This window comes from Pelobates fuscus, chromosome 3 (assembly GCF_036172605.1).
Source record: "Pelobates fuscus isolate aPelFus1 chromosome 3, aPelFus1.pri, whole genome shotgun sequence".
Lineage (NCBI taxonomy): Eukaryota > Metazoa > Chordata > Amphibia > Anura > Pelobatidae > Pelobates > Pelobates fuscus.
This window is the reverse complement of record NC_086319.1, coordinates 301,290,151-301,313,785: the sequence shown is the minus strand read 5'-3', so window position 1 is coordinate 301,313,785 and position 23,635 is coordinate 301,290,151. Positions and strand designations below refer to the sequence as shown.

The following is a 23,635-nucleotide window of genomic DNA, read 5'->3' as shown; positions in this document are numbered from 1 at the left end:
GCCTCTCCATACTATGCAGTGCGCTTTCAGCCAGTAAAAGCCTTCCTGAACTGCTGAGCTTAGCTCAGTGAAAGTTACATCTGGGGCAGTCGCAGGCTCTCAGGGGTCCCCAGGTAGGTTGTTATATTGTTCTTAAAACAGTTTGACTACTTAAATGTTTCTTTAAAAGTATCCCTTTCTATTTTCGCACAAGACTCTTATGGAACAGACTGTTCTGATGCCACAGACCTTCATTAAGCCTTAAGGGCCTAAATCCACACAGGTTTGTTTTCACTTTACACTTGAGAAATGAAAACTAATTCCTCAATGTTAAGCCTCATATATTACTAATCGAGATTGTAAATCAGTGCTGTGAATGTTTCCATTTAACAGCACATGCATCATCTGTATGCTTGGGCACAGATTGTTGTCAATTTTTTACAAATTAAAAATAACTATAAAGGGATATAAAAGCTCAATACAGACAAATTAGTACATGTGTAGGTGGTACTCCAAGTAGCTGTACGATATGTCTGCCCTTGGGCAGCAGGAGCCTTTATCTTGCCAAGATGTTTTGTTTTGATGCCATATCTTTGGGAGAGAAGATTTAATCCATCTTACTGTAACGGACCGTTTCAGCATAAAAGGGGAAAAATGCGTTTAGGCGATAATCCCCTTTTCCATAGACCAGCAGCTACCATAAGCACCAACTTCCCGAACTCCCAAACTGCACGAATTCACCAACTCTCGAACAGCAGACACACGAACCCTGGAAGTAGCCGAACAGGAAAAGCAATATGGACAGCTTACACTCCTGGCAGTCGGCATACAGTCCCCTTCCCCCCAAGAAAGAGACACACTCCAGCTTCAGGGTTAAACAGCAACTCCTTTACTCAGGGCTACCTGCCCAGTATTTATGCAGGTCTCCCACCTGGTGGACACTCCCCTAGGGGACCAAATGGAAGACTGTAACAAAGGACAGACATAAACCAATTACAGACACACAGCAGTAAACATTCCCACAATGCATCCTGGTTTCCTCTCTTCTGCCCTGGAGATAATTGTAGAGGTAATCCAATTACCTCCCAGGACAAAGACAAGACTCCATTACACATGTGGGGATCTAAATACAGTATTATGCTTTAAAATATATAAAGTCACTTTTATTCCACCCAACACAGACATGTTACATATCCCCAGATAGCTCAGGTCTGGGTGCACATTATTAAGTGACTGGCACCCAGACTACACGAATACAGTTTAATCGCCATGGAGCCAAAGTCTTTAATCACACAAATAGGCTCCATGGTATAGCTATCTGGGTTACTACAATTCCCATAGAAATACCGAATTCCAGTGTTCGGTTAACCTTGTACGATAGGACCCAGGCGACAGACGGCTCAGCGGTGTTCGTGCAATTAAGTGTCCGTTTATAGTTCCATAGAATCCTCGCCGAACACCGCTGGTCTTTCGCACGATTAAAATGGCCGCTACCTCGTGGTCGGCAAACGAACAAAGGCCACCCAGCGTTCATCAATTAAGCTGCGGTTAACCGCAGCTTCTGGGCGGTTAATTGACGGCACACTCCATCTCCTAGGTGGTCCCTCATACGGTAGTTTGTTCGGTAGCTGGAATCTACTGAACACCCCGGCTGAAAGGCACGAATATGCCTTTCTGCAGGTAAAATAAAGCTTTTTAAAGTCTGGTCCATAGTCCAAAGGAAGCAGGCGAGCAACCAGGCTTCTCCAGCTCATAGTGGCGAGGTTGGTTTCGCCACACTTACTATATCAGCTTAGATACTCTCCTCTTTCTGCATCTGAATGTTCTATCCACAAGAGACACACTGGTGTATGAGCTAGTTGAAGGAAGTCGGATTGGTTGTGGTATCTTTTGAAAGACACATGTGAACTGAATGACATTTGTGTTTGGCACTCTTTGGATTTATGCAGAGTGAGGATAGTATAGACTGAAGAACGGTGGGATTAAATGATTGAATAAAATACAGTTTATTCTATCTTACAGTTTTAACTAAAACCAAAAGTAGTTCCTAACCGAATATGTGCTACAAACAGGGCTGGATGAACATAGGGGCTGATGGAGCTGCAGCTCCAGGCCCAGGCCTATGGAATAGGCCCATTTAAAAAATATATATATATATATTTTAACACACTACTCTTAGGTTTGCCACCTGACTGGTATTTTAAGGCACAACCGGTATTGAGGCTGCCTGGCCGTGACGGTGCAAATATGTTTCTCAGTATAAATGGAGATTACTCTGCAATACCAGCACCGGCCAGTAGGGGTCACTGTGTATGGAGAGAGGCAGGGATAGGAAGTTACATCATCTCCCTGCCTCTCTCTAATTACTGATCCGCGGGGGATCATCTACACAGCACAGAGAGTCCAGACAGCAGCTCCCAGCCTGCAGAGAGACTACAGCTCAGGTATGTAAAGGATGGGGGAAAGGCAGCAGGGAGACATGGGGACCCAGACACTAGGGGACACATGGGGACACTGAGACACTAGGGCACACTGGGAAACACGGGAACACAGACACTAGGGGACACTGTGAGACATGGGGATGTTGTGACACATGGGGATACTGTGAGACAGTGTCTCCATGTCTCCTGGTGTCCCCATGTCTCCCAGACAGTGTCTGTGTCCCCATGGCTCCCAATGCCTGTGTTTCAGTGTCCCTGTGTCTCCCAGTGTCCCCATGTCTCCCAGCCAGTCTCCCAGCCAGTGTCCCTAGTGTCTGGGTCCCCATGTCTCCCAGTGTCCCTAGTGTCTGTGACCCCATGTCTACCAGTGTCTGTGTCCCCATGTCTCTGTGTCCCTAGTGTCCCCATGTCTCCCAGTGTCCCCAAATGTCTTTGCTTCCATGTCTCCTAGTGTCCCATCTCTGTCTACAAGTGCCCCCATGTCTCCCAGTGTCCCCAAGTGTTTGTGTCCCTATGCCTCCCAGCCAGTGTCCCAAATGTCTCAGTGTACCCATGTCTCCCAGTGTCTGTGTTCCCATATCTCTGTGTCCCTAGTGTCTTAGTTTCCCCAAATGTCTGTGAAACCATGTCTCCCAGTGTCTGTGTCCCCATGTCTCTAGTGTCTGTGGTCCCATTTCTCCTAGTGTCCCCAAATGTCTCAGTGTCTCCATGTCTCCCAGTGTCCCTATGTCTGTCTCCACTAGTGCCCCTATGTCTCCTAGTGTCCCCAAGTCTCTCAGTGTCCCAGGTCTCTCAGTTTCCCCTAGTATCCTAGTGACGATTTCTCCCAGTGTCCCCATGTCTCAGTGTGTCCCGTGACACACTGAGACATGGGGACACTGGGAGAAATCGTGACACAGACACTGGGAGACTAGGGGACTGACTACATAGGGACACTGATGCCAGGCTGGCCTTCCAATTCTTAAGACAGACATGCCCCCTTTTTGGGCATGTTCGCCCCTTTTGGCAGTTCTGGTCACGTGATTCGCGTCAGTGGCCCATCCCTTTACCCCGCCCATTGACTTCCTGCTTCACTGGACACTGCTGTTAGGGGGTATAGATTTACTTGAAAGATGAAAGCATAAATTAGATAAAGCGATTAGCATAGAGTATGTGTTTTCTTATGGCTGCATCCTTTGAGTTTCCCTCCAACACCAACTCCATCAGATACATGCCGATTGAGAGGTATGACTGTTTTAGTGTTTTTGGTCAATAAGATTCTGTAATTAGACCCATCATAATTGTCAGCACCAGGTCCACTGGGCTCTTAATCTGGCCCTGGCTACAAAGATATTGTGCAATTCAACTCAAATTCTTTCAGGCTATTTGAAATGAAATTTAAACAATCTACCATCATTTTCATTATTAACCTGAAGTTTGGTCAGATTTGACAGGATGAATATATAAATACATGAAGGATAGTTTGAGGTATACAAACACACAAAGAATAGTTTGGGGTTTGTACTAGATTTTCAGTTTCTTGACCTTCAAAGACACGTCAAACATCTCCATGTGATTTTACCCTGTGTTGACATACTACATACTGCCCAGTGAATCCTGAGGTTTAGAGTCATTAACAGACTGCCATCACAGAGAATTCATAAAGTGACAAACTGTGTTGGTGATATTATCCCCACCATGGTTCATCCTGCATTTCCCAAGTGGGATAATACCACCAACGCTCTCCAAACCAGAGAAAGTAATTTCTCTGGATATTGTAAGTAGGATACCACTTATTTACTACCTACCTTGTGTATAGACATCCTACACCATAAGCCTTTTTTTTTTTTTTTGCTTTATTTTCCATATATACTGGATGGCAATTACAACAATCTATACAATCACAGAGAATGACACAGACAAGTGCACTTTAAACATCTAGGAAAATTTATCAAGACAAAACAGGTTCTATCTTAGCTGCAAAGTGATGGATGTTGACAGACAATTGGTTTCCGTTAAAGTTTCTTATGTACATCTTTGTCCCAGAATCTCACCCGTTTTTGCCTTGATAAATCACCCTTGTAATGAATGGTACTGCAAGACATGCACTGCTGCAAAATGAACTCTAGTAGGTCCTTTCAGTACTATAAAACGTTTAAACTTCTCGGTCCTCATCCTTTGCTTGTCCAGTTGTCTTCTGTGTATAACAGTGTTGCTTGATCACTCATATGACTGACATTAAATGTTTATCACTGTGCATGATTCCCAATGTCATATGACCGCTTCATACATACAGTTTATTTACTAGTAATCTGAATATGGACACATACTCAACATAGTTGCCCAACACTTCAGTACAGTGAATATGATCTGCCAATTACCTAAAAACATGACCGCACAGTATCTCATCTCTCCAACCCTGTTCAGATGTTTTTTCATTTTTATTTTTTACTGAAAACCTAATCTTTTCTTGGTCTCTGGCAGTACTATCAAATTTTCATATCCCCCAGGATGCTGAGTGAAGAGTCAACTGGTGCTCTTCAGCTTTCAGACCTGTCCCTGCTATGAATCATGTTGCAGATCCACCAACTCGGTAGACCAGCCAGACTGCATGTATGACAGTTATCATGAGCTACAAGCATCCAGAGATTCTACTAAAACCAAGGTAGAGGCACCACCAGTACAATCACTTCTACAATAAAGGTCCAGTTCAAAGACTTAAAAAACCACAAGATCCAGCTTAACACAAAAGATATTTAGTCTAAGGATCGAATTAACGCCAATGGGGGATTCAGTTTTCTAGACCATTTCTGGAACAAGTATTCAAAGGGTACCTATGTGCAAGAGAAGACACAGAATGCGGTCAAGCGTGCACAGTGTTTGTAAACAGCCAATTCAGCAAGGTCATAACTAAATAAAATAATGACAAACTTGGCAGAAGGTGCTGAATTTGTGATAAGCTCTTTAATCATTTATAAGTCAAACAGTCCGGTTGTGGCATTTGAACAGGGAGTTACAGAAGTTGGACATTCCTTTATCTTGTCCTTTAGTCATATTTTTTTTTTTTTTGAATACTTTATTTTTGCAGCTTGGCATACATAGTGATGCGTCAGACATTGTATGGGCTTGCGCAGAAGCCGCTAAAACATATTCATAATGAGTACATCATTTTTGGCTGTACAGTTATGCTGTGAAATGTCCTCCCGTACAATAATGCTATGATCGTCATAGTACGCCAAGGCATTTTTTTTATTTTTTCCTTCTTTACGTTGTATAGGTGAAACCATTATAAAACATTAGAAAAAACATAACATGACCTTACGGATCATACCGTAACTCAATGGGCCAGAACGTCTAGTCCCTCTACTCGGGGCCTCACCAGTAGTTTTGTACCAGCCTATTTGTCTAGCAATTCGAGTTTGAGTACCGATCATGTACTGAGTTGTGTTGTGTGGTTATTCGCTAGTGTTCTGGAGATTATGAGAAGGATCCCCATGTTCTCCCCACCCCTAGTCTGCGGGTGGTGGGGAGGACGCAGAGGGAGAAAAGAGAGAGAAGAAAAGCAAGGGAGAACAAGGGGAGGGGGGGGGGGATGTAGGTCCCCTGCGACGTCCCAGCACGGCTTGTAATTGTCGCTTAATTTGAGGTTTTTGTGAAGCTGATGATCTAGGGGGGAGTGAGAAGAACATAGTCGTGCCAAGGCTCCCACAATTTGTCGAATTTAGATGTGGTCCCTCTCATTCTGGCCGTTAGGCTATCCATTAGGTGTACCTCCTTAATGTTACCTATTACTCTCTGGGTGTTGGGTAATTCCGTCTGTAACCAAGTTTGCGCCATCGCTCTCCTAGCCGCCAGAGAGATTTTATGTACTCATTTTTGTTCCTCCCTCGTCCAGTTATCTATGGGTCTGTTTAGGAGGTATGTCCAGGGGTCAAGGTCAGGTGCTTTATGGAATATTCCATACAATACTCGGTGTATCTGAGACCAGTATAATTGAGCTTTGGGGCATTCCCACCACATATGAAGGTATGTGCCCCTGTGTCCGCAACCCCTCCAACAATCATCGGTGGGTGTTTGTCTCATGCGGTGTAGTGTGACTGGGGTGGTGTACCACCTAAACATTGTTTTGTAGGATTGTTCCTGTAATGTTACACAGATGGATACGTTGTGGTTTGCCTCCCAGATGTCCCTCCAATCCTCCCCCTCCAGCACCTCCCCCAGATCTCTTTCCCACGCCTCTGTGTATGTTAGTGGGCCCTACTCCTTTGTTTCTGAGCATATGTGTGTGTACATCGTAGTTATTAAGCCTTTCCGCGTGGATTCGTTAAGACACATTCTCTCAAAAAATGTCATAGGTCCTGTCGCTGCCTGTCTAACGTCTGGCCGCTGGACATCTCTCAGCTGCATATACCGGAAGAAGTCAGTGGGGGTAAGGTGCGTTCTCTGTTGGTGTTGGTCGAAGGGTACTAGTTTCTTATGTTCATACATATGGCAGATCCTCTGGATCCCTGCTGTCTCTAAGTTAGCGAATTCCCTAGCTGCTAAGCCTGGCAGGAAAGCCCTGTTCCTCAGTATGGGGGTCAAGGGGGATAATTTTGATGTTAGGTTATACCTGTGAGCATGTGCGTCCCAGATTGACAGGGAGTTCAGGATAGCTGGGCATGTCGTTCTCAGGATAGGTCTATCTTCTCTGCGTACCCACATGTGATACTGTGGGAGGTCGGACCCTGTCATGAGTGACTCCAGATCTACCCATCTTCTCCTCTCTAGGGGTGTATGCCACATGGCGACCTGTGCCAGCTGTGCCGCTAGATAGTATGAGTAGAGGTGTGGCAAGCCCAACCCCCCTCTTTGCTTCTGTTTGTATAATATATTTCTGGAGATCCTGTGTCTGTGGTTCTGCCAAATGAAATCACCTATTGCTTTTTGAAGGTGCGCTAGGTCGGATTTGAGCAACTTGACTGGCAACGCCTGGAAGAGGAATAGAATTCTTGGTAATACATTCATCTTTACCGTGTGGATGCGTCCTATCCAAGATATGGGTTTGTCGTGCCATCTTTCCATATCGTGTATGAGTGTCCTGATCAGGGGAGTGTAGTTCAAGAGGTGAAGTTTCTTCGGGTCATCGGGTAGGCGTACCCCTAGGTATTTTAAGTGGTCTCGTACTATCGGAATGTTATGGGTTTCTCGTATGGTCGCTATGTCTTCTGCCGTCATTCCGATCGGGAGGGCGCTTGATTTTTCCAGGTTCGCCTTGTATCCGGAAAACGCACCGAACTGTGTTAGTAGGCCTCTGAGCGCTGCCATGGATTCAGTGGGTCTCGTGAGGGTCAACATTACGTCATCTGCATAGGCAGAGGCAAGGAACTCCTGCCCCGCCACCTTTATCCCTGTGATCAGAGGGTGTTGTCTCATAGCTTGCATTAGTGGCTCTAGTGACAGTACAAACAAAAGGGGGGAAAGGGGCCCGGCTCCTGCAATCTTAACCTGTGCGGAGGCGTGATCGTACATGGCCTTTATGGCTTGTACATATCGTTCTGGAAAGTTCAGATATTTCAGGAGGTCGAATAGGTATGGCCACTCGACTCTGTCGAAGGCCTTCTCGGCATCTAATGATACCAGGAGTGTTGGTGTGGTAGAGGTCCTTTGGCGCCAGATGAGGTCTATGTTCCTCCGGGTGTTCTCAAATAGTTGCCTATCAGGCACGAATCCCACCTGGTCCGGGTGGATCAAAGTGTTCAGTGCGGGGTTCAGTCGTTCTGCAAGTATCTTCGCTAGTATCTTGACGTTGTGATTAATCAGCGATATAGGCCTGTAATTGTCAGGGAGTAGTGGGTCCCTGCCTGGTTTCTGAAGGAGTATTATGTTAGCTAGGGACATACTGCTTTCTGTGCTACCGCCCTCCATGAGGTCGTTAAATACTCGTGCTAGTCGCGGGGATAGTTCCTCCCGAAAGGCCTTATAGTACGCTCCATCGAAGCCATCTGGTCCCGGTGCCCTGTTACCTTTCAGGCCTGCTATAGCCCTGTCCACTTCCTCCCTCGTTATTGCCTCGTCCAGAAGTTGTGCTGTTGCTGTCGGGAGTTTTGGGAGCTCTAGGTCCCGTAAAAAATTCTGCATTTGTACAGTAGCCTCTTCCTGGGACGCTCGTGTCCTTGGCGAGTGATTGTAGAGTTGCGTATAATAGTCGGTGAAGACTTGCGCGACCTCTGCGGGGGTCCTTTTCATCGTTCCGTCTCCATGTTTGATTGTAGTGATCGGGGCTCTATTTTGACGCGGTCGTAGGGTTCGGGCCAATAGTGTATCCATCTTGTTCGAATGTTCATAGTATGTTCTCTTCGTCCAATTAAGTGCCTTGATGGAGTCATCCATCAGTAAAGTGGTGATGGATCGTCTGATCCCTTGTACTTGCTCCATGAGTTGGGGGTTGGGGGCGGTTTTATGTTTTTGCTCCGCCTTTCTCAGTTCTTCCAGAAGTCGTGTAACCTCTTTGGTCTTTTGTGCCTTCTTCCTTGTCGCCAGCTTAATGCAGGTGCCCCTGATCACTGCCTTGTGGGCTGCCCATATGGTTTGCGGGGTTACGTCCTCCGTTTCGTTTTCAGCAAAGTAATTTTGTAAGTCAGCGCGTATTTCTGCTTTGGTTCCCTCATCCCTCATTAGGTGGGCGCTCATCCTCCAGTTCCATGGCGCCACCGTGCAGAGGTGGTCTAGTGTTAAGGTGACATCGGCGTGGTTGGACCACGTAATAGATCCGATTGTCGTCTCCTTTACTTTTGCCATGGTCGTGTTATTCACCAGGAAGTAATCGATCCTCGAATAGGTGCCGTGCGGAGCAGAATAAAAAGTATAATCTAGTTCCCCGGGGTGTTGGGCCCGCCACACGTCAATCAAACCAGTGCGCTGGACGAAGCTGTAAAGTAGCCTATCCTGACCCCCCCCTGCCCTGTGACCTCTGCATCCCTGCCTTGGCGCTTCTGTCAACCGCTGGGCACGGAACTGCATTAAAGTTGCCCCCCATGAGTATCATACCGTGGGGAAGGGCCTTTATTTTTTCCGTCATTGTCTCCCAGAATGCTGGGTCTGGTGTGTTAGGGGCATAAATGTTGACGACATGCATATGGTGTGAATATAGTGTCCCTGAGAGGATAATGTACCTTCCGTCAGGGTCTGATTCTATGGACCGTATGTGGAACGGGCATCTATTGTGCACTAGGATAGCCACCCCGTTGATCTTTCGATGTGATCTGGCTTCATAAGATGTGGAGTATGTACGGTCTCTAATTTGAAGTGTCGTGTTCTTAGAGAGGTGAGTCTCTTGTATTAGCGCCACATCAGGGTTGAGACGTTTTATCTCCCTAAGCATTAGGCGCCTCTTTCTAGAGGCGTTCAAACCCTTAGCATTTATGGAGAGCAGTTTTAGGGCCATTCCCATCGTGGTGTTGGCCGCTCATCACCGTCTAATGGCAACATTCTCCCATCCTCCCCGTTGCTGCCGTGTTTACTGAGTATTGATTCGTTAGAGTGCTCTTTCGTTGCTGAGCCCGTCGCAGAGGATAGGGCGGGGTGGGAAGGGGGTAAAAGAAAGAAAGATAATAGAGAAGAGTCTAGAAAAAGAGAAATGAGATGACTGGACTTACTAATCGCCAGTCCTGTGTGAGGTGTCGTCCCCGTGTCCATATCCCGCCCATCGGCGGCTTCCGTATGGGGTACGGGTGTCAGTGCCGTGGTGGGACCGCACCGCGTGTGTCGCTATATATCATGTTGATGCGTGTTCCCTTATGAGTGTGTGTGTGCGTCCCAGGGTAGGACAAAATTGTGTGACTCTGTGGGGCCAGAGATAGTCCTGAGACGTAGCGGGTACGTCCAAAAGAGGTCTTCCCTCTATAGGAGAAGAACCTCCACTAAGGAGGGGGTAGGAGCGCGACTTCCAATGTGGGAGATGGGGGGGGGGGGGGGGGGCAGTAAGAGGCAGCGCATGTATGGGATAAGTAAACATCGCCAATATCAGTTTGCAATTGGGGCGTGATGCCTACATAATAGATATTACTAATACTTAGTCACCATTGAGGTATGTTACATATATTATTATCCATGGTTCATTTCCACCTGGTCAGGGGGCAATATATACCCGTACCTTTTAGGTAATATGTGTTACTGGGGCCGGGTCGCCCGTCTACCACCTTTGTAATGGCGTGAGCGCTACATGCGTGCTCGTATGCGATGGGGCGAGTGCATGTGAGGGGAGAAGCAAGCATCACCAATAGCTATTCACAATTAGGGCGCATTACCTTCACTATAGATGTTGCCCTTACATATTTCACTATTGAGGTGTAGTACATACATTTCTATTTCTACCCGTGGTTCTGCCCCATCTAGTCCATGAGCAATTTTTACCTATACCTTTAGGCTATGTATGGGTTATATGTGTTGCTGGGGCCCAATCTCCCGCCTACCGCCTTTGACATGACGTGGCAGCCGCATGCGTACTCTTTCGTATTGAGCGCATGTATGGGAAACTAAGAATCTCCAGTATCTATGCGCCATTGGGTTATATCACCTGCACCTATTCTCACACACCCGCCCCGTCTAGCTAATGGGCTATGTACCTCCCGTCTCCGTAGGCCCTGGGCCTTTCTGAGGTCAGTGCGTTCAGTTACCGCTCCTGTTGTGGCGGGACTGCAGTGCGCGTATTTAGCTGCGATAGGGGTAAGCGCAATTGCGTGAAGATGGGCATCCCTCAGACAGATTCACAGTTAGGGCATTTTGCATCCATTACTTCCCCTGGATCCTCCCCCCCTGACTAGGAGGCCATCAACCCCAGTACACCTAGGTGTGAAGTCTATCTAATGCCGGGGCGTCCAACTACAGCCCCCGGAGGCAGGACCACCGTTTGTACACCTGTAAACACCGTAGTTAAGCATATGTGCGGGAAAAAAGCATGTAACGCAAAAATATGTACACAATTGACAATTGAGGCATAGCATCCACATTTCTTCCCATGAACCCGTCCCATCCGGCTAAGTGGCGCCTGTCCCTCGGACCCATAGGCTATAGGCCTGTCTGGAGCAATAAGTTGCCTCGGCTCTCTCCCCGCGCCCCCCTGCTTCTTCCCCGGGCGCACGGCAGCAGTCTTACACGTGTAGCCCCAATCGCCTCTCTAGACTGTCTGCCCTGATGCTCCCGGGGTAGTTTAGGCGGGCCTGTGCTCGTCAAGTAGGTGTTAAGCTTGGCACTATGTTAGATCAGGACGAGCAAGTACTCGCTCCGGTAGGCACAAGTGTATTGTAGGTAATGGGGAGCCCGGCGAGAGAGCCACTATACCTCCGGGAGTCGGCCGCTGCCGGCCATGACAACTCCACGGTAGGGAACCATCGGGGTGGGCCCACGGGGCCATCTGTTGTGGGCTTTGCCTGCGCTTGGTCGGTGCCATGCCTCCATGGGCCGCCGCACCTGCTAATGTATAAGGCCTGCCATCAGGGATTAAAGAACACATACAGTTTACCTCGTCCATTATGTTTTTCTGTGTGATAGTGATCCCCCCTTTGTCGTTTTTTTTTTTTTTGTCTGCTTCTCCCCCCAGTTTTTCCCATTTGTGCTGTTTAACCCCCCTCCCAAAGGGGGCTGCATGGTGTATTCAAAGCTCCGTGTCCAAGCCCTCTCCGGCCGGCTCAGCCGAACGCCCAGTCCCGGTACCAGAGCGCCTCTCCCACTCCCCCCCCCAACGCCAGAGACTCCGGGCCCCCCCAGTGCAAGTCAAGTGGGCAAGTCGCTGTCTCTTGAAGGTGGTTGTACCCCTGTACCTTACTCTCCGACTAACTGCCATTCTCCTGGCAGGGGCTGCAGGTCCCCGGAGCCGGACATCGTGCTTGGGGTTCTCTCAGGTGCTGGCAGGCCCAGGGCCACAAAGAACGGTCGAGGATCCGCTCCTGGCTGAAGAACGTGTGTTCTGCCGTCCTTGAATGCTAGTAGCTTAAAGGGGTGACCCCAAGCATATCGGATACTTGCGTCCCGCAGGGTCTCCGTGATGGGCCTCCACTCCCTCCTCCTCTGTAGAGTAGCTGGTGCCAGGTCCTGGAAGATGGATAAGTCGGCTCCCTGGAAAGTGATCCGGGCCTCTCTGCTTTTCTTGAGGAGGGTTTCTGTGGTTCGGAAATGCAGGAACCTGATTACAATGTCCCTTGGGTAGTTGGTGTCGGGTCTCCGTGCCCGCAGAGCTCTGTGTGCCCTTTCAATGTGCCATAGATGTTCTGGGAGGTCTGGCAGCAGTGGCTTCAATATGGCGGTCACTATGTCTGCCACCGGCCCCTCTCCCGCATTCTCCGGGAGGCCCCTGAGGCGTACGTTATTGCGGCGTGATCTATTCGCCATATCTTCAATGGCTAGTTCGGCTGCCGCCATTCTGGCCGTCAGTAGGTTTACTTGTGTGATGGCCAAGTTGTGTGCCATCGTCGTGGCCTCCAGCCGCGCCTCAAGCCTTGTGGTGCGGTCACCTATGGCCTGGATTTCGCTGCGGAGGAGCCTGGTGGAGCGGTCAATCTCCCCTGCCAGGTATGACTTTACCTCTGCCAGGGTGGTCAAGATTTGGGCCGTGTCAGCTGTGTTCTGCGATCCCGCGGCTTCATTCCTGATAGCAGGCCCCTCTCCTCCATCTTCCCCACCACCGCCATCTTCCGAGCTTGGGGGAGCTGCACGTGGAGCCGCGAAGAACTCCGCCACGGAGGTACCCGATTCGTGGCCCTTTTTAGGGTTCTTCTTGGGGGGCAGTTTGTCCATCCCTGGGGGCAGTTTTTCTTCAAGTTGGTATTATTTTTTGCGATAGTTTGCTATTTAGCGGCGCTGTCGGAGCGGAGCTCTAAGCAAACGCGTCCAGCTCGCTCCGTGTCCAAGCCACGCCCCCTTTAGTCATATTTTTAACTCTCAAAGTCACATTATCAAATTGTAGTGACCTCTACTAAAAGCATAAAATCTTAAAATATTTAAAAAACAACTATGGTGTTTATTGTCTCACCCAGGAAAAGTGTTGCAAGCTTCATATTCAACACAGATTTTAATCATTTTTCCATTGGAACCTTTCCTTTTCTGCAGAGACAATGGAATCCTTAATACTATGGAGACTGATGTCATTGTCCACTTATATGACTCCAGCTGCAGAATTTTTCATAACACACTTTCCATTGGAATCTTAGCTTCCTCTTATTACTTACGATAAAACGCACGTTTTAAATGGCTTTATAAGATGATAAAAGAAACAAGCCAAATGAACAATCGAGTAGACATAGTACTATAAAAATAGCACTTAAAGAGACACACTAGGCACGGGACTCCCTTTTTCTCATTGAATGATTGTAGTTTATGTGCATGGAGTCTCCTGACCATTCTGTTCAATGTTAAATGAGAGTCTCCAGCAGTCCATCCCTCCTGCAGTAGCCCATGCAGCAATGAGTGGTGATTGGCTAAGAGTGTTAGCTGATCACTCTCGACATATTCCAGCTACTCCTCTCTGGTATGAATTGGTATGGCTAAAGAGGAGTGTAGCCATACCTCCAGCTGTTATCAGGCTGTGGTCAGCCAGGTACCCTTCTTCTGTGTTAAAGTGTCTTGGTCTCTTCCAGGGATCTTTACATATTTTGCAAAGATGTCCTAAGGCAACATCTCCCTGGAGTGCAGTGGAGGTAGCTATACTTACCTGAAGTTGTGTCCCACAGGCACCAGCATCTTCTTTATTCACTTGCAGGGGCCATGAGAGTACCCCACTGATGTCTGTCTACGGAGGATCCAGCGGGACTGCAGGAGCCTCCACCTCCAAACATTAAGTCTCACAATCTAAGAGAAGCAGTCTGGAGGAATTTACAAAACCTGATAGTGGAAGATATGTCTTTAGTCAAATTTGATCAACTTCTAGCTTTACCTTAAGACACAGTTTCATGAGTTTGTTTTTTGCCAGGGAACACTAAGCACTATAACCAATTCAATAGGATGAAATGGTTACAGTACCTAGAGTGTCCCTTCAAGCTCAGCAGAAAACAGACCCAAAACTTCCAGTTTTTTTTCAAAAAAAAGTTGGTCAATGGACCAGATTCTAGAATCACTACCTGAAACAGCACTTTGAAATATTATTTCTCCAAGGTATAAAATGTTTTGAAAGGTGAGGTTCTAATCCAAAATAAAGATGAAGTTATAGTAAATAAATAGCATTGCAGTTTCTTGTAACACATCTTGGACTAACTTTTCTGCAGCATCTTCTGATCAACAAGTGGTAAGAAATCGATAAAGAAAGTATCTGTCCTAGCAAAACTATTTGTCACTTTTATATATTTATTCATCAATACAAAGTCAGAACATTTCAAACTATGCATATAAAATGGGCTACATATGAGCGTGAAATTCTAGCATTTATTTAGCTTCCCGTAGAATTTATGGAATATAGTGGAATTTTAAGTGAAATATTATGCTTTATTTAGCTCTTCTAGAACACTCTGCATAGGCAGAAGACCTGCAGAGATCTGCTCTATAACCGTCTGTTTCTGTTATGCTAATTGGAAAAAAACGCAGATCACACATACTAAGAAGTAGGTAAAAAAACAAAACAACAAAATAAAAAAAAAACGTGCAACAAACAGGCAAGAAAAATACTGCACCATTAACAAGGCATCTCGCTGGTTGGGGAGATGCACAATATCAATTAATAAAGCTTTAGCATTATCTGCATCTATGGATATAGATGTAATGTGGCACTTCCCCAAAATAAAAAACACTTAATGTTACGTTTTAACAGAAAACTTGGAATGTTAGCATGTAATTGGTGTATTTCATTCATTTTATACCTTGTAAGTACCAGTTATGCTATCGGAATAGAGGAAGTGGGAAGAAAAAGCAAAACCTGTTAATGTGATTATGGGAAGTGCGGTTTTAGAAAAATATTTAATTTAGAGTTTTCATTCAATATTAACCTACACACGAACTAATGCTTGAATAAGCAGAATCTAACAAATACCTGATTTCTGATCATTAATTGCTTTGTTTGATCCAATACATTTCAAGAATAGGTTAGTGCAGTAGCAGTAAGCCATGCAATTATATAATGGGTTAGTTTAGTAACTCTGTTGCACAGTACCTTCTTGCCAAAAGTTGTGATTTCGTTCCAGAAGGAGATACAAGATGTATTTGCAGATCTCCCCTGCGTGGGTGAGATATGCTGACACGGACTACCACATGCTCCAGATAGGCAACATACTGCCCGCTGCTATCTGCACAGGCATTTGTCTGAGTTGTAGTGCGGATAAGCTGATCAGCCCTGATAAACCTGCAGAAAAAAAAAAAAAAGAAAGCAACGTACTGCACACAAATTGAAAACTGGATATAGACAAACAGAGCAGGTATGATAGTCATGGGAGTCGTAGGGAAACAACTTCACAAGCGAGCATAGTGGAATATTGCTCCCATCTCAATGTGAGCAGGCTGGAGGGAAAGATTATTAGACTGCAGGCCTGGCTGTAAATGTGACTAATAGTATTAAAGCTGGATTTAAATCGGGTTTAGAACCCATTACTTCTCTGAAATAACATTAAGAAGAAAAAATCAAGGCAAAAACAGCAACAGCAGTGAATTTAGAAGCTGCTCATAGTGACAATCTATTTAAATTTACTCTTAACCCTATGGTGCCAGTGTTTGCACCGTGTAACCTCATTGTTGTGTGTATGAAGGCACAATTATGCAGAGAATGTACTACACGGGAGTCACACCAAATGGATTTAGAAAAGCAGAGCTCCGCATTATATTTAAACATTGCAGTGTGGAACGTCAGTCATTTCAAGACTATATACTGCTCACTTTCACACTTTAAAACCCCTTCAGACATTATGGGCACACAATTGGTTGCCTTTAATGTATTAGCTGTATATGATGATGCGACAATTAGTTCTTTATTGTTTTTTTTCTTCTCTTTCTATTCCTTTCTTTTCCTTTCTTCTCTTCTCTTATATTTGATATCTTTATTCATTATGCATATGTTACAAGATACTTACAGGATATTGTTTTACTATGGTTATTGAACTATGAAGAAATATCTCCAAGACCAAAAAACTAAGAAAAATAAAATATATATAAAAAAAAAAAAACTATTGGTTGCCTTTGACGTATTACTAAAGGCAACTCGACCTAAAGAATTAATGGTGACTTGTAAGTTACCTTTGATATCTTACTACAAAACATCCACCATGGGGGCTACCTGGCTGTTTATAGTCATTTCCAACCTTTAGCATGTAATCCTTGCTTTAATTTTGTCTTGCTTCATTCATTTTTTTAGATTGCACGCTCCTGGGCCATCTTTCCTTCATGCTAGATTGTAGGCACATTGGAAACTGTCTCCTTTCCATTTATGCCAGGTTTGTCTCATTTGTATTGTATAGTCTGTAATCCTTGTGATTTGTTAAAGTAGCCTTTGCACTTTGCACTGAACAAGCAAGCAATTTATAAATAATAATACATTAGCATGAGATCAAGACTGTACACTGAAGACAGAAGTCATTCAAACTAACAAAGTCAGTTGTTTCACGCTGAAAGAAAGTGGCTTTGCTTGACATTTACAGACATTAACCCCTTAAGGACCAAACTTCTGGAATAAAAGGGAATCATGACATGTCACACATGTCATGTGTCCTTAAGGGGTTAAAGGAACACTATAGTCACCTAAATTACTTTAGCTAAATAAAGCAGTTTTAGTGTATAGATCATTCCCCTGCAATTTCACTGCTCAATTCACTGTCATTTAGGAGTTAAATCACTTTGTTTCTGTTTATGCAGCCCTAGCCACACCTCCCCTGGCTATGATTGAAAGTGAAACCAGTTTTTTTTTTTCATGCAGGCTCTGTCAAACAGATGTAATTTACCTTAAATAATTGTATCTCAATCTCTAAATTGAACTTTAATCACATACAGGAGGCTCTTGCAGGATCTAGAAAGCTATTAACATAGCAGGGGATAAGAAAATCTTAATTAAGCAGAACTTGCAATAAAGAAAGCCTAAATAGGGCTCTCTTTACAGGAAGTGTTTATGGAAGGCTGTGCAAGTCACATGCAGGGAGGTGTGACTAGGGTTCATAAACAAAGAGATTTAACTCCTAAATGGCAGAGGATTGAGCTGTGAGGCTGCAGGGGCATGTTCTATACACCAAAACTGCTTCATTAAGCTAAAGTTGTTCAGGTGACTATAGTGTCCCTTTAAAATGTTCAGAGTGAATTTTATTCAGCCATAGACCTAACTAGATTTTTATACAGTGATGCTGTTCTATGATGTAAAATAACTGAAACATTTGTTTGCTGTGCTCACACTAAGCATGTGCGATTAATAAAGCACAGAGTTTTTGGCTTCTTTAATAAACACTAGGAGTTTCAAAATGAGGAACTCATCGCATAAGTGTCCTGCAAGCTCTCCAGGAGTTAACACTAGAAAGGAACACACAACTGGCAAGGAGAGATCAGTCAGGGCGATATAGTTTGATACAGCCTTTTTTGGTTTGGGTCATGATACAATTAAAATGCCCGGCTCACCTAGGTCGTCTGTCTGAAGCTCCAACACAGACATGCTGACTCGGGACAGTTCTCCACTTCTTGGCTTCAACGACCATAGCTTCAGCATCCACCAAACCAAACCCATAGAGATGGCTGACTGAAAAGAATAGAAGCCTGACAGGTCTGCATTTAGCCCAGAAACCCAGCCCTGGCCAGTTCTACAGAGCAGGGATAGTCATACAATATACAATAAATAAAACCATGGCTTATTTCTTTAGTAGTATTTCTCAAAGGATCTGTTTCAGGAGATCAGTTCACAGACCTTTGCCAGACACCTGCATCAGCAATAGAAACGAGCAGTGTTTTGCATTAGTCTATCCAGCTTCATCTGACCAGAGCAGGCCACACAGAGCTCTCTGGAAACAACAATGTTTTATCAGCTGAAGCACATGTAAATGGAACACAAACTCACTGTTAAACATTATGTAAAATATCCCTGCTTGATATAATGTATCAAATCGGTTTCAAGTTTCAACAGCGAGTCATGCAGAGGAATGGGCAAAGGATATAAAGAGAAGTGCGACACACGACTCTGGATAATCACTGACTATAAAACATTCACTCTAAGGAGTCTTCTTTTTTTCTGACCTTTGCGTCCAGCTCCATTTGTTCTCCAGTCGGGGGCCCGAAGATGGACAGAACGGGAGGTCTTCACAAGGAGATGCTGTACATCTCTCCAGTTGAGCAATGGGCTGCAGGAGATTTGAAACAATTAGTTGACAAGACACCTACATATTCCAATCTGGTGTAACAATTACTACTTCTAATTAACGGTCAAACTTACGAATTCAGGAAACCGGAAACAAAATTATTTAGGAAGGAATTGCCAATGTTAGAAAATACATTGTTGAGCTGAAAAATGAATTACAATTCCTATATTTGCAATTCCCTTATCTCTACATCCCAATTCTCAGGTTAGTGAACAACACCCAGTAGGATAGACACTGTTGAGGACAAATACATTTGAGCATGGCTTCTCTAGAAAGCACATGCACAGTCTTACAACAAACAGCTTGTAATGAGCAATCACCAAAACAGAACAGTTTAGCAAACACTTCAGACATCCAAAAAGGGCTAAAACACAGATTCTTATTGAGCAATATATAGCACAGAGCATCCATTGCAAATCATTATATATTTATCTACTTTACCACAGAATCAGGGAACAGACAGCACCCACTTCATCTGAGAAACCTCGCCACAGCTTAAAATCTCAGAAATATACCTGCCTTTACACAGTCTCCACTACAGAGGACGTCAACTAATTAACTGTTTTACCACAGTACAAACTCTTCACTGCAGCCAAGGTGCCAGTAATTGTTTGCTTTACCGCATAGGCCTGGTTTAGTTATTAGATGACCTTTTCACTTTCTTTTAAAAAGTATTACAGGTACCTTCTAGGAAGACATTTCCAGACAGAGAGAAATCACTGCAAATGTACCACTGGTTGTATCTAACGACTGAAGGCAATTACCTGTCTTGCTGCACACCGATAGCGAACAGATTTTCACTGAAGCCAATTATTACATTCTTTACTTTTATACATATTCACGGATTATAAAACGCTTCCGAGACATCCTTACCACAAAGCATGTAGGGCATAGAGCTTGTAGATGATGACCTGTCTTACATTAACTACAGCCAAGGATCCAAGATAATTGTCTAGTAATTTTTTGAGCATCAAGCATCACGTGCAGTCATGAGAGTCATTAAAAGGCTTAGAGATATCTGTACAGAAAAAAAATAAAACTTACTTTGCTTCCAATGCAAGAGCAATAATACCAGCCACCATAGGTGCAGAGACAGAGGTTCCAGTATGATCATCTGTGCAGCGTTGTCGAAGGTCTGTGGTTACCTAAACAAATGTTACAAAGAATCAATGACAATCCCAAAAATATTGTCAATGACCAAGGCAGGACTTAGGCAGCTGTAGGCACAGAATTTTCAGACTGTCCCCAATACTCGATAAAGGTAAGACATCAAAGGCAGAATTGAATGAGGAGGGTCTTATTTGAATGCGGTGTGCAATTGGTGAGTGCAAAGTTGACTATCTAAAATTAGGAATCTTCTGGGTTGGTGTTTCAGTTAAACAGTCATCTGAGGCAAAATTAAAATATATGGACCCCAAAAAAGTCACTTTTCTAGATTTCCATAAAGTCCCCTTGGCAGATGAGCAACTGTAGGCTCTTGTCTACTCTGTCTGCGTGCAAATCCATCCCCGTCAACGACACAAATAGTTCTCTATGTTACTATGAAGTCGGCTTCTAGTTCTTGGCTTCAGATGAAAGTGATACACAACTCACAAACTAGTTTCTCCAAAAAAAAAATATTTCCCTTTTCTCATTCTCGAGGACAAAATGCCAAAGTCTTCCCTTTTGCTCAAAGGTAATTTGTGCCTAAACACAAAGTTCACCCCTATACAAACACTCTTGAAATTGCAGTTTTGCAGAGAGGTTATAGATTAAATAAAAAATCTGTTCGGGTATTTGTTTTGGTCACAGGTTTTGAAGAAAATGATTTCAAGTAAAGCAGCGAACTAGCAAAAACCTTCAATATTCGGTTTCTACTTTCTAAAATGAAAAAAAAAACAACAACCCAGGTTTACATAATTTATCTTGAAGCATAACTACTTCTCACGCTGGGCCGAATATCAACACCTGAAAGATTAGATACATTAATTATCACAAGCAGTCCGCATCCCTCTAGCCAATTAGAGGCAGATCGACAGGAGAATGTATTCTTTTAATATTTAAATAAGGATATCTGGCAAGGATGTGAAAATACTTTGGAAATCTAGACACGGTAATTGGATGTCGGACTCCATACATGTGCTGTACAGTGTTTGGGGATAGATTGTGTTTTTTGAAGCCATTAAACCAGTGTTAAAATTAAATATTTTCTCTTTTAGATGGGGTCAGCGTCTATAAGCCTTAATTCCAGCTGTCCCTTGCAGGCCCAGTTTAGAACAGTAAGCCCAGGGGTCTTCAGTGAAAATGAACTGTTACAGTGTAACATTAAAACCAAGTCTCTGGGGTGTAAAGGGCATGGTTTGGCAATGTAATTACAAACATGCTCTTTATTTCAGGGACTCGCCATAAGGTAATATCCGTCAGTGACACAGGACATTTAAAGAACTAATAACGCTTTCTAAGTTGGTAAATAAAATAGAACAGAGAAAAGGTAGAGTATGCGTGGAAATCTCAGCTCTCGCTGTTGATCGCTTTGTTAATAGATGTCCTGCATTTTAAAGAAATAGTGATTAGAAAAATGCAGCTAAGGACTTAATCCAGAAAAACATAGAACAAAATGGTTCCTTCAGTTGAAAACAAAGTTGGTTAACTATGACAATACTCCCTGTCTGCTCCGTAATATAAATTTTCTCCTTAAAATGAAGCATTACTATGTTTTTAAGCAAGATTATCTTGCCACCAACACTGCAAACGATAACAGATATGGTTAAAAAAATAAAAATAAAAAAAAATATGAAGAAAAAATCTCCACAAAGTCATTATTTATTATCAATGATTTTAATGTTTTTTCAACTTTTTCCTGGATGTTTTGGTACTGCATACCTTTCTAATGCCGTTTTTATGAATTAAGAGCTACTTAGTGAATCAGAGGCGCCACTGCCCGGCAGCAGTACGTGGCTCCCTCTAGCTGATTTTCTGAAAGGGGATCTGTACAGGAACAGCGGGGAATGGCACTGGAGAGCCAACTTAGGCGTTAACCGTTCACAAACGGTTTTACCCCAAAGGGTAAAGAAGCCCCAGGAGCTTCCTGTTACCATAACTATGAAGTTGCTATGATAGCCTGTGTGTTTTTATTCAATTCTTAACCAGAATTTACAACCCATCTGACACTCTCCTCTGCCAGTGACCTTCTCTTGTCCTCTGTTCGCACCCGTACTGCTAATTTTCACTACGAGATTTCCACCACTAACATAAAGAAAGCCTCATCAGTCCACAGTACTAGAGAAACCCAAGAATGGCAAAACCCTGGACATTACAAGGAAATTGGGGTCCACAGAGATATAAGATTAAGAGGTCACAAAAGGCAAAAAGGACAGCTCAATGTTCTGTACTGCACTGCACCAATATGTTCCAGTTTATTATCACTTCAATCTTTTTTGTATTTTAACAAAGCAAAATTAAGGACCCAAACCTGTCTACAGGTCTGTCTGTGAAATCAAAAAAAGCCTTCTCCATAAGCTCATTTAAACAAGGAATACTGGACAAATAATGCAAGCCAGAAGCAACCTCCTCCCCCCACACCCCTCCCAAAAAAAGAGACTGTTATTAGGTCTTACTACATACTGTCACAGCACCCTTAAAACATTCTGGTTAAAAAGAAACAATTCCAGACCAGGATTTTTTTTAGAACAGAGGTATTCTAACAGATTAAACAGCAGCATTCTCCTAAACAGCCCAAGAATTTCTGGCTTCTAACTGTGCTCATCGGAGCATGGTGTCATATAAAATACCTTGTTGTTCTGTTAGCATTTAGTATGAGTACTTATTCATCGTGAAGCTCACACATGCAAATCATTTCCCAGGATTCCCTTTTTCTTCTGCTATTTTTTGTAAAACCAATTATTTATTTTGCAAATTACTTTGATCACCCAATCTAGAAGTGTCACATCCTACTACAAATCAGTCTCAAGTTACAAACTAGCTGCCACCTCAACATTATGTTGGGAGTGACAAGATTGGTATTGTAAAGCGCTACGGAATCTGTTGGCGCTATATAAATGGCAATAATAATAATAATACTATCCCAGTAATGTTTTACATGCTGCCAGGGAAATTCAGTAATTCCTATGGGATACTGTCCATGATTCACAGATTTCATCAGGCAGGACGTCAATTATAGATACTGCTGGGAACCAATATGCTTGTACCTCAGAGCATGAATGCATGCCTCCCAACCATCTCGATTTTAACAGGACAGTCATGATTTTTGGTTCCTGTCCCACCATACCGACTTTGTTTCCTGGTCTCAAATTTTGGTAAAAACCACGGAATGGTCCTCAAAACATGTAAGCAAGGAAATGTTAACTGGTTGTCCACACTTGCAGGTGGATTTACTTATGATTGTAAAGGACATCTTTTCCGTTGATAAGAATGACAATCTAAATTCTACGGATAATGCAAAGAGCACACAATCACCCTTTCCGCACTTTATTGATGCAGTTTTTTTTGCTACCATAATAAAAAAAAAATTGTAACAGTTGACATTCCAGCATTAGGATACTTGTCAATGTATAGTCATGGCTTCTATTATTTTTACAGCACAGTGTGTTTACTTTTATCTTCTGCTCTGTTAATTGAGCTTTAAATCACATACAGCCGGATCAAGATAAATTCTAAATGAATATTTTTTAGCTTTCTTTATTACACAGAGAGTCTAATAATAGTGGTTCTTTCATTTAACAGAATAATAGTTCTTTCAGGAGGTGTGCAGGGAGGCTGTGTCAGTCACAGCCAGTAGAGGTGTGGCTATGACTGCATAAATAGAAACAAAATTGATTTGACTCCTAAATGGAAGATAATTGAGCATTGAGAATGCAAGGGCATGACCTATACACTACAACAACTTCAAGTTATTAACCCCTTAATGACACAACTTCTGGAATAAAAGGGAATCATGACGGAATATATCCGTCATCT

General features: G+C 43.8%; 1 protein-coding gene and 1 long non-coding RNA gene across 4 annotated transcripts in view; one reads left to right on the top strand and one right to left on the bottom strand.

The window, feature by feature from the left end:
- The window catches only part of LOC134603136 (uncharacterized), a 364,337-nt gene that overhangs the window by 51,978 nt on the left and 288,724 nt on the right, over nt 1-23,635 (top strand). The window lies entirely within an intron of this gene.
- PCSK6 (proprotein convertase subtilisin/kexin type 6) overlaps nt 1-23,635 on the bottom strand; it is a 190,339-nt gene that overhangs the window by 37,761 nt on the left and 128,943 nt on the right. For 2 of the 3 annotated variants that reach the window (XM_063448814.1, XM_063448815.1), the window contains exons 9-12: nt 19,724-19,824; nt 18,558-18,661; nt 17,949-18,066; nt 15,514-15,702 (exon numbers count right to left, since the gene is read on the bottom strand). In XM_063448814.1, coding sequence (XP_063304884.1) covers nt 15,514-15,702; nt 17,949-18,066; nt 18,558-18,661; nt 19,724-19,824 — 512 coding nt within the window. Of the gene's footprint in view, nt 1-15,513; nt 15,703-17,948; nt 18,067-18,557; nt 18,662-19,723; nt 19,825-23,635 lie in introns of those variants that run through there. The other variant, XM_063448816.1, reaches the window with a different exon arrangement.